Here is an 11,591-nt window from a genome sequence, read left to right on the forward strand (position 1 = left end):
TGAAGAAGGCGATGGCTCATTGGTCAATCAAGTGGTACGCTTTCTTTTTCGCTTGATGGATACGCTCTGCTTGAGTATACTATTCTTGGAACATCTGGTGCTTTCCGCAGTGGATCTTGGGTGCTGATTTTGAGGACCAGCTACATTATATTTGGAGCTCGTTTTCAGCATTAGCACTCGATCCCGGTTCGCCACGGAAACACAGCATCGCCCTTGTAGGCACTCCGAGGTGGGTGGATGGCAAGAATGGTGAATCTTTCTCCTTTCATATGGCACAACAAAACAAACCCTCTAAATCAGCTTTAATACATAAGAAAAGAAAATGTGATGATTCAGAGCCCTGTCGGGAAGATGACAGTTGGCCCAGATTTATTGTAATAAAAGGAACAGAAGAAAAACCAATTTCAAAAATATCGCCCTTTGTAATTCACAAACAAATTCAAAGCGTTGCTGGTACTGTTAAAAAAGTTTCAAAAATGAGATCTGGCAATTTGTTGGTTGAATGTTCCAACAAAAGTCAATCAACAAATTTACTTACAATGACTACAATAACAAACTTTCCTGTTTCTGCCTCTCCTCATAACAGTTTGAACAGCTGTAAGGGGATCATTCGAGACAGAAGTCAATACCTTGGTGACCTTACCGTGGAAGAAATCGGTGAGGAACTTTCAAGCCAAGGTGTAACTAATGTTATTAGATTTCAAATTAAAAAGAATGGAAATATAATCAAATTAAATACTTATCTTTTGACCTTTAGAACTCCAACTCCTCCTCCATCTATTACTTTAGGTTGCTTCGGAATCAGAGTTGACATGTTTATCCCAAACCCAATTCGATGCTTTACTTGTCAAAAGTTTGGTCATGGAAGCAAACAATGTCGTGGTAAGCAGAGATGCTTCAAGTGTTCTGACGAAGGACACGAGGGAACAAACTGTCACTCTGAATCTTCTAAATGTGTAAACTGTGGTGAATCCCATTTTTCATCGTCTAGGGACTGCCCTGTTTACCTAAAAGAAAAAAATATTATTAAAATTAAAACAGAAAGAAACATTAGTTACCCAGAAGCTAAACAGATAGCTTCTGTTTCGAATGATCTCCTTGTTTCAAACAGACCATCGTACGCCAGCAAAGTTGTCCGCTCATTCAGTCACGAGAATACACAAACTCGCATGACTTGGCCAATTGATGCGGACAATTTTAAAATGCTGCCTGTTGAAACAGAACCTACCGATAGAATATTAATTCCAAGAAAACCAATATCTTCCAAAACCAGTACTCAGTCAACTCAATCTTCCCTACAGAGCTCACTATCATCACCAAAAAAAAATGAGAAAAAAAATAAAAAGAAAAAAGAAACAGTAGAAATACACAATTGGAGCGGTGAATCTGTCTGGGATCTTCCCAGTGACATAGATGATTCTTCCACCTCCAAAAGTCTTCCTTCATCTGCATCCAAGAAGGTATCTTCTTCGTCCAGTACACAGTCTACCAGAGCCCCATCTCCTCTTCGTTCTCAAGAAAAGAAGGATGTCCAAAAGAAGCCAGGAAATACATCCTCTCAGAAGTCTTCTGATTCGAGGTCGCGGGGTAGGGGTCGAGGCGGAGTAACACCAGCTGCGCGTAGTCCTGGAGATCGACGACTCTCCTCGCACAACAGATTTTCAACACTTATCATCGAAACTGAAATGGAAACTGAAAGTGCTCCGCCACCCGAAAGATCACGATCTCAGGGTGAGCGAAATAAGAATGCTGGCAAACTCGACAGCATTCGCCCTTCTTTTATTAAATAATGTCAAATATAATCCAATGGAATTGCCGAGGTCTTAAAATAAATCTTCTCGAGTTAACACTTCTAGTCCAGTCTTTTTTACCTATTGCATTTTGTCTTCAAGAAACTCATCTAAAAGAAAGTGACAACGTATCTTTAAAAGGATACAACATGTATAGCACATTTTCTAAGGTAGATGAACGTGCTGCAGGCGGATCATCCATTTTTGTGAAGGACAACGTCATTCATAGCACAGTCCAACTCACAACGGATCTGCAAGCAGTTGCAATTCGTTTATCATTAGACAAAACAATTACATTATGTTCGATATATATTCCACCTAATTCAATTATCGATAAAGCAAAACTCAAAAACCTCACTGATCAATTACCCTCACCATTTATACTTATGGGCGACTTCAATGCCCACAATCCATTATGGGGTAGCAAGTCTCATAATGCCAAAGGTAAGATCATTGAGGACTTTGTCTCTCAAGAAGGATTATGCATTTTTAATGATGGATCTAATACGTATCTGCATCCTGGAAACGGGTCTTATTCTTCTATTGATATCACTATATGCGATCCCTCTCTGCTTCTGGATTATTCATGGCGTGTTCATGATGATCTATGCGGAAGTGATCATTTTCCAATAGTACTTGAACATCTTTTTAATTCTGCCCAACAGAGAGTACCACGTTGGAAACTTGACAAGGCGGACTGGTCCCTGTTTGAGAATCTCTGTCGAGCGGAACTTCAGTCAAAGATGTTTGAGACTGTGCAAGATCCAATTTTAACTTTTAATACAGTTCTAACGTCAATTGCTGACAGAACTATTCCTAAGACCTCGGCAAATCCAAAACATCCCAGTAAACCGTGGTTTGATGACGCATGTGATCAAGCCATAGGTGACCGTAAAAAATCTGAAAGACGGTTCAATCAACAACCAACGACGGAAAACTTAAGTAATTTCCGTATTTTTCGCGCTAAGGCACGGCGAACTTGTAGGCAAGCCCGACGAACATCCTGGAAAAAATTTGTCTCGGGGATTACATCTCGCACTCCGATGACAAAAGTTTGGAATATGGTAAATAAAATAAAAGGTAAAAATTCTAAAGCCACTGTAAAACATTTGAAAGACGGCAATACTTTATTAACATCTGAAAAGGATATTGCCAACAAACTTGGTGAAACTTTTGCAAAGTCTTCTTCTTGTAACAACTACAGGGAAGACTTTAAAAAAGTTAAAAAACAAAAAGAAAAAATTAAATTAAACTTTAAATCAAAAAATGGTGAAAATTATAATAAACTATTTTCTCTTGAAGAACTTAAAACATCTCTGTCAAAAGCCCATGATACAGCTTGTGGGCCTGATAATATTCACTACCAACTTTTAAAACACTTGCCAGATTCCTCGCTAGACGCTCTCTTGCAGCTCATGAATAACATCTGGGAATCTGGTGATTTACCATCAATCTGGAAGCTTGCAACCGTCGTGCCTATTCCAAAACCAAGTAAAGATCATACGGATCCTATTAATTATCGACCAATTGCTCTTACCAGTTGTGTCTGTAAAACACTCGAACGGATGGTCAATGATCGCCTTGTTTGGTTCCTGGAATCCAATGGGCTATTAGCCAATATCCAGTGTGGATTCCGACAGGGTCGCAGTACTCTTGATCATCTTGTTCGATTCGAATCATTTGTCCGTAATGGTTTTGCGAAAAATGAGCATGTGGTGTCGGTCTTTTTCGACCTTGAGAAGGCCTATGATACTGCATGGAAATATGGTATTTTAAAAGATCTATTTGATATGGGATTGAAAGGCAATATGCCTAATTTTATTTCTAATTTTCTCTCTAACAGACAATTTAATGTTAGAGTTAATTCGACCATGTCTGATCTTTATGATCAAGAGATGGGTGTCCCTCGGGGCAGTATTTTATCTGTTACATTATTTAGTCTTAAAATCAACAGCCTTGTTGAAGTTTTAAAAAGTAATATTGAAGGTTCATTGTATGTTGATGATTTTTTAATATGTTACAGAGGCAAAAATATGAATAACATTGAAAGACAATTACAATTATGTCTTGGAAGAATTGAAAAATGGGCCTCGGAAAATGGTTTTAAATTTTCCACTTCAAAAACGGTCGGGATGCATTTTTGTAACAAAAGAAAATTGCATCTTGATCCAGAACTAACTTTGTACGGCAACCCAATTAAAATGGTTGATGAAACCAAATTTCTTGGTTTACTTTTCGATAAAAAGTTAACCTTTCTACCCCATATCAAAATGTTAAAAGCGAGATGTTTAAAAGCTTTAGATATTTTAAAAGTTGTCGGCAGCACTGACTGGGGTGCTGATCGCAACATTTTACTCAATTTATATAGATCTCTTGTTAGATCTAAACTAGATTATGGTTCTATAGTGTATGGCTCTGCAAGGAAGTCCTACATACAGATTCTCGATGCTGTGCATCACCAAGGTTTGCGTCTCTGTCTTGGCGCATTTAAAACCTCACCAGTTGAGAGTCTGTATGTAGAGGCTGATGAGCACTCACTCACTGACAGACGTTTGAAGCTTGGACTTCAATATGCTGTCAAACTAAAAGCGCATTCAGATAATCCTGCCTACAGCTGTGTTTTTAATCCGATTTATGAAGATATTTTTGCAAAACATGAAAATAAAATTCCTCCGTTAGGTTTACGTTTAAAACCACATTTAGCTTCTTTTGATTTAAAATCTGTTGCTCAAGTTCAAACTTGCAAATGTCCTCCATGGGAACTTCCCAAACCAAAAATGATATTTGATCTCCGTGAACACAATAAAAATAAAACAAATCCTCTTTTAATTCAGCAACACTATGCTGAAATTAAAGCCGATTATCTCGATTTTTCAACTGTCTATACTGATGGATCAAAAGATGGTGATAGAGTTGCATCTGCTGCTGTCTTCAGGGACAGAGCTGCAACCCTCCGTTTGCCATCTGATGCATCCATCTTTACTGCTGAAGCAGAAGCAATAATTTTGGCTTTGAAATTTATTGCTTCTTCAGATAAAGCCAAATTTATTATATGTTCGGATTCACTTTCATGCTTACAAGCTATACGAAATACTAAAATTAAAAACCCAACAATTCTGAAAATTTTATATGTAATGAGGAATTTAAAAATTCTTTTGAAAGAAATAATATTTCTATGGGTTCCGAGTCATGTTGGAATCCTTGGAAACACAGCTGTAGACCTTGAGGCAAAGAATGCCCTTTGTGACCCTCTATCTAACTGTGATATACCATATACTGATTTTAAATCTAATATTAGAGAATATGTTTTTAATATATTGAAAAATAAATGGAGTAAAAAAGACGATAATAAATTGCATGAAATTAAACCTAATTTAGGCAAACCTTTTGATAATATTATGTGCAGAAAAGATCAGTGTGTTATTACTAGATGTCGTATTGGTCATACTAGAATAACACACGAGTATCTTTTAAAAAATGAAGATGAACCACAATGTGTTCCTTGCAACTGCAAGTATACTATTAAACATGTTTTAATTAATTGTATTGACTTTGCTGATATTCGTAAGAAGCATTTCAATGTCAATAATATGTATGATTTATTTAATAATGTTCCATTTACAAATATTGTTGCTTTTTTAAAAGAAATTGGAATTTATTATAAAATATAAAAATGTTATTATATTTAAATCGATTTTAATTTTTATCACGTTATTTTACTGTTGATTTTTATTTGTATATAATCAATTTGCTTTAGTCAAGAATTTTAGTGTATTGAAGGACCTTTTGTCTTATTTTAAAAATATGCTTTAAATTGTAAAAATATTCGAATTAGCTCTCGCCGCGATATAGCCTTTTTGTGCTAATGCGGCGTAAAGCAACCAACAATCAATCAATCAATCAATCAAAATTAAAAGTAAAAAGATACTTCTTCTTCCAATATTCAAATTTTATACAAAATTTGTCAATAAAAGGAATTTATAGCAACAGTTTGAAATTGAAGTTACAATATTTTCAAACATGAGAAGAAAATCTAGCATTTTACGCAACGCGTACATAAATCTAATATCTTTTTCCCTAAAGTTAACATAATTTATGAAGAACAACCAATCCTGATGAACAAAAAATACTGAAATCATATTGCGGTTGATAAATTTTATCAAAATATTAAATATCTGCATTCTTATTCCACAAAATAATAGTTTAAGTATTTTAATTCTTTTTATATCTCAATTCTAATGAGAGTATTTATCTCGAGTTAGTGAAAATAACTGATTTCAAATGAAACAGTGTCATTTTTAAATAAATAGTTTTGTTTTGGTAGTTTTAAACAATGCGGATGATATTTAAATATGATTTAACTGACATTCTTTTAATTTTATGAAAAGCGACCTTTTCTAAACTATAAAAAGTTCAAAACTTCAATGGCGGATCATCGGCATTTTCGTAGGTAGAAGTTCATGTTAACTGAGACATATTATGTATTATATATGTTTCTAATGTTTACAATATGTTATACAAAACTATTACTCAACAGAAACAATTTAACGCTTTAATTAAGCATCTAATATAACTGTTATACTATTTTTACTTTTTTATTGCAACCAAATTAACGTGTAAATTATGGTGTCTTCGTCGAGGTCCGCGTTCATGGATCGTAAACACTGTTGAGTTCGGTTTACATAAGAATTTGAAATATATACGTATCCGTCCGATCCGTGCATAAATTTGATTTACTGACTGATCGATGACCGTTGTCACAGTAACTCCCACATAGGTTATTTGACTTATCTGACGGATCCTATGGGTCACCGATCACCGATCAGTCATCGATCAGTCAAACATCCGTCACCGATCATTCACCGATCAGTCAAGTTCACGTCAAACAGTAACGCCTAAGGTTGCAAGTACTGTATAAGTGATTGAGCATCTCCAAAAAGGCAAACACCGATTCGTATATTTCTCATTTCGTTTTTCATTACATGTTATTTGTTATAATTTGGTGTTACAGACTGCTGAGACTGCTGCTAGTGTTTTTTTAAGCAATCAGTCCTTCAAATATTAAAATGTTGAAAAAATTTAATAGTACTTTTCATAATTTATATCTTCAATCATCTGTATGATTTGGAGTTTTCTTTAGCATGTTTAGGATATGAACAATGAACTTTATTATATATGCACACTATAATACACATTTGTATCTGCTCCTCCTAAAACCCTTATCTTAATTTAATGAAACTTTATCAAGAATCTTTACCATATAATGCCAGTGTGCACCTATTTTGTTATTTGGTCTGAATTCTTTTTTGGGTTTCCCTTAGGAAATCATTGACTCTGCAAGGGGTGGTTGTATCATTTTGAGTGCTTTGCTTGCAGTACCTTTAGTTACATAATGCCATTGGTTCCCTTCTAATTTACTTTTAGGTTCAATACCAACACATATATAGACTAAGTGCAGTAAGTATGGGACTGTGTGTTCAATTTGTGAACTCTGCTGACAGTACTTCTAGAACTCATAGTCATTATTGTTTCTTTTTCAGAATGGACTTGGTTGAAGTAATTGGGGGAAAAAAAACAGGAAAGTGCCAGTACTTTTAACACCATAAATGAAAAGAGGCATTGATCTTCTTATATCAACTAGAGATTCTTCAGGAGTATAGAAGAGCAATATCTTTGTTTTTGCAAAAGTAAGATTTTTTTTAACTAGCAGTTTGAAGTACTTTGCTGTAGGCCAAACATAGGTATTATAAATATTACTTTAAAGTGTAAGTGATAAATTGTTCTTGGTAAAATGTGTCTGGGCAAACATAAATTGTTAGTATAAAAAGTCCATGGTTACATGATAAGTCCCCTACCGACAAAGTGGAAGGGGACTTTAGGTTTGCACTCCGTCTGTCTGTCCATTGGTCAGTCCAGCAAATCAGTTTTCCACACTTTTTTCTTCATGCTTGAAGGTATTGATTTGAATTTGGTATATGGTTTTATCATGACAAGTTATAGATCAAGTTTAAATTATGTTCCGGTCTGATGATTTTGTGCAGAGTTATGGTCCTTGAAATTCACTAAAATAATCAGTTTTCCACACTTTTTCTGTCATGCTTGAAGATATTGACTTGATATTTGTTATATAGTTTAAACCTTGACAAGTTATATGATTGATTGTTGGTTGCTTAACGTCCAGTGGCAAATATTTCATGCATATTCAGGACTAGAACAAGTTCACAATGAATACAATAGGTAGGTTGATATAATAGAGGTCATCTGGGATGATGGTCGGAGAAATTTGGACCGCCACCAGAAAAAGGAGGGTATATTGGATAGGGACAGAAATTTTGCCTTGCAACAGGCCACCTACGGACCCCTCAAAGAGTTGCTGCAAGGGTTCTTAACGTGCAAAGAGCGTGGCACTCTCTCTACACGAGGCATCGGATTTAACGTCCCCATCTGACCGGACGTGACTGCAAACTTGATACATCCCGCACAGCCAAACGGACGCCCCACTTCGGCAAGCGTTTTATTGCCAGTCGGGAGAAGACCAAGTGACCTTATTTCTATACCCCAGTCACCCTTGGGGATTGACAAGTTATAGATCAAGTTAGTATTTTGTTCAAGTACAAGGAATTTTTAGCCGGTAGGGCACTATAAGAATGCTTGTCTACTAGCATTTCTTAGTCTGATGTCAGTTATAAAAGTCCACAGATTTGTTGTCCCAAGTAAAAATGTCCATGTTCTCAATTTTACTAGGAAAATTTTTCAATAGTGTGAGATTTTCACATGGTTGTTAACACCAAATTTTCATCACAAATTTCTCTACAACTGCATAGTAGAACAATGTAGAATGATTTGATATAAATTTGGTATTGAACTTCCTAATGGTGAGTTGTACTGTGTAAGAGAATTTCAGATCTGTCGTATATCTCATCCTTGTTTTCCTATAGTTGAAGATTTTCACTTATGGTTCTATAAACATGTCCTGTTTTCCAATATTGTGAGATTTTCACATATATATGGCTATTAACACCAAATTTTTGGTCGCATACTTCTTTACAATTGCTTTGTAGGATGATTTAGCTTCCATAAAGTGAGTTAGAGATTTTTTTATCTGTTTGTTTACTGTTAGTTTGAGATTTGCACATATATGGTTCTACTGACCACTTCATCATTTCAAAAATTCTTGAAAAACGCTATAGATAGAGAAAATCTTTAATTATTGAGATCTACCTACGGTCTATTTAGACCATAACTATCAGATGACTTCTTAGTAGTTGCCCTCAAATAATGAATTTTACCATTTTTCGGTTTTCAACTTTACGTTTAGCTCGTGTTAAAGAGGATATGGCGTTTAATCTGTTGTTCATCAGCTTCATGATTGTGGCTTTATGATAATAGATGCTTTCTCGTCTGTCCTTAATCTAGTTTTGAAGCATTTGTCTGTAAATATATTGTAAAATTGTGTGTATAATGAATTCTTTTTCTTCATTTATGTTTAGTTTATTGAATAAATGCACATTATACCCCAATCGGATTGAAGGCATATATAAATCAACACAATACATCATACAAAAATAACAACAAAAGAACAAAACATTATATGCATACAAGTATCTATCATTGGGTTGTTGAGTCCTCCCTCCTCAGTGACCATAACTTTTTAACAAATGAAGCTGCATAATTGATGGACATGAAAAACATAAAACTGAATTATCCATATTATCTATATCAGAATATATATTTCTAACTTTCTGCAAAAATTGAAGTCTCAAATCTTTATTTTTAATACATGAAAATAAAAAATGTTCTTCATCATCTATTTTATTTGGACAACAATGTTGAAATAAAAGTTCTTCCCTTTTAATGTTTTTGTATCTACCCCTTTCAATTTCCAAAATATGGTCACTTACTCTTATTTTAGTTTTTTTTTTTCCTTATTTCAAAGTTATTCTTTTTAAGTAAATCAGGCTCTTTTTTATTAATAGTCTTTAATTTATTTGAAAATATCAGGGGTTGAAGTCATAAAACTTTGCTCAGTGCTCGGATCACAAAAATCATGCTCGAAACATGAAATCCAGCATTTTGATTGGTTGATTCTGGAGGCTGAGTACAAAAAACGTACTCGAAAGTTTTATGACCGCAAGGCCAGATGTTGATAAAATTGATCATCGAGATGGAAGCAGTTATAGACCTTCAACAATGAAACCAGATGCTCCGCAGGGCGTAGCTTTATACGACCGCAGAGGTTGAACCCTGAACGGTTGGGGCAAGTATGGACACAACATTCAAGCTGGATTCCGCTCTAAATTTGGATTGTGATTAAATAGTTGACACAGCATAGGTTTCTGACACAGAATGAATGTATTCAAATGAACTTAAAATTTTTGTTTTCTCTTAGAGCAATTCACTATGCTGTTGAATATTAATCCTCTCAAAAAATGTTTGAAGAAATTTTCTTTTTATTTATGAAATTTCAAATGAGAAAAATTGGACCCAATTTTTTAATCACATCCCCCTTTCCCTTATTCCAAAACTAATTTCAATTAAAATATTCTAATGGAGTTTGCAACAATTACTACTCATTTAAATACATCATAAGATATCAAGATGTAAAAAAAACTGCTTGTTATCACTGAATGGTAAAGATTATTTAAATTTATCACTTGGTAGTAAAAAGTGAATATACATTGTATATTGAATATAACAAAGATTTAGTTGATTCTGGACAAAGAAAGATAACTCCAATTAAAAATAATTCTTGAAGATATTTCTTGCTTACTATACTGGACAAAGAAAGATAACTCTTAATTAAAAAAAAATTTGCTATTTCACAATATTGTGAAATAAGATATTTCTTGCCATTGCACAAAACTGTGCAATTGAAAAGACTTGCTATTGCACAATACTTAATATAATAATTTTAGATGCTGATTTGGACCAACTTGAAAACTGGGCCCATAATCAAAAATCTAAGTACATGTTAAGATTCAGCATATCAAAGAGGCCCAAGAATTTAATTTTTGTTAAAATCAAACTTAGTTTAATTTTGGACCCTTTGCACTTTAATTTAGACCAATTTTAAAACTGGACCAAAAATTAAGAATCTACATACACAGTTAGATTTAGCATATCAAAGAACCCCAATTATTCAATTTTTGATGAAATCAAACAATGTTTAATTTTGGACCTCGATTTGGGCCAACTTGAAAACTGGGCCAATAATCAAAAATCTAAGAACATTTTCAGATTCAGCATATCAAAGAACCCCACGGTTTCAATTTTTGTTAAAATCAAACTAAGTTTAATTTTGGACCCTATGGACCTTAATGTAGACCAATTTGAAACGAGACCAAAAATTAAGAATCTACTTACACAGTTAGATTCGGCATATTAAAGAACCCCAATTATTCAATTTTGATGAAATCAAACAAAGTTTAATTTTGGACCCTTTAGGCTCCTTTTTCCTTAACTGTTGGGACCAAAACTCCCAAAATTAATACCAACCTTCCTTTCATAGTCAAAAACCTTGTGTGTAAATGTCATAGATTTCTATTTACTTATACTAACGCTATGGTGCGAAAACCAAGAAAAATGCTTATTTGGGTCCCTTTTTGGCCCCTAATTCCTAAACTGTTGGGATCGAAACTCCCAAAATCAATACCAACCTTCCTTTTGTGGTCATAAACATTGTGTTTAAATTTCATAGATTTCTATTTACTTATACTAACGCTATGGTGCGAAAACCAAGAAAAATGCTTATTTGGGTCCCTTTTTGGCCCCTAATTCCTAAACTGTTGAAACCAAAACTCC

At 34.3% G+C, this 11,591-nt stretch overlaps 1 protein-coding gene across 1 annotated transcript; it reads left to right on the top strand.

The window, feature by feature from the left end:
• Positions 1 to 269: 269 nt before the first annotated feature.
• LOC134718024 (uncharacterized) lies at positions 270 to 1,790 on the top strand. Its single transcript, XM_063580524.1, has 2 exons — positions 270 to 1,117; positions 1,379 to 1,790. Exons 1-2 carry the CDS (start codon positions 270 to 272, stop codon positions 1,788 to 1,790), a joined length of 1,260 nt encoding a protein of 419 aa, XP_063436594.1.
• Positions 1,791 to 11,591: the final 9,801 nt, after the last annotated feature.

This window comes from Mytilus trossulus, chromosome 5 (genome assembly GCF_036588685.1).
Source record: "Mytilus trossulus isolate FHL-02 chromosome 5, PNRI_Mtr1.1.1.hap1, whole genome shotgun sequence".
Lineage (NCBI taxonomy): Eukaryota > Metazoa > Mollusca > Bivalvia > Mytilida > Mytilidae > Mytilus > Mytilus trossulus.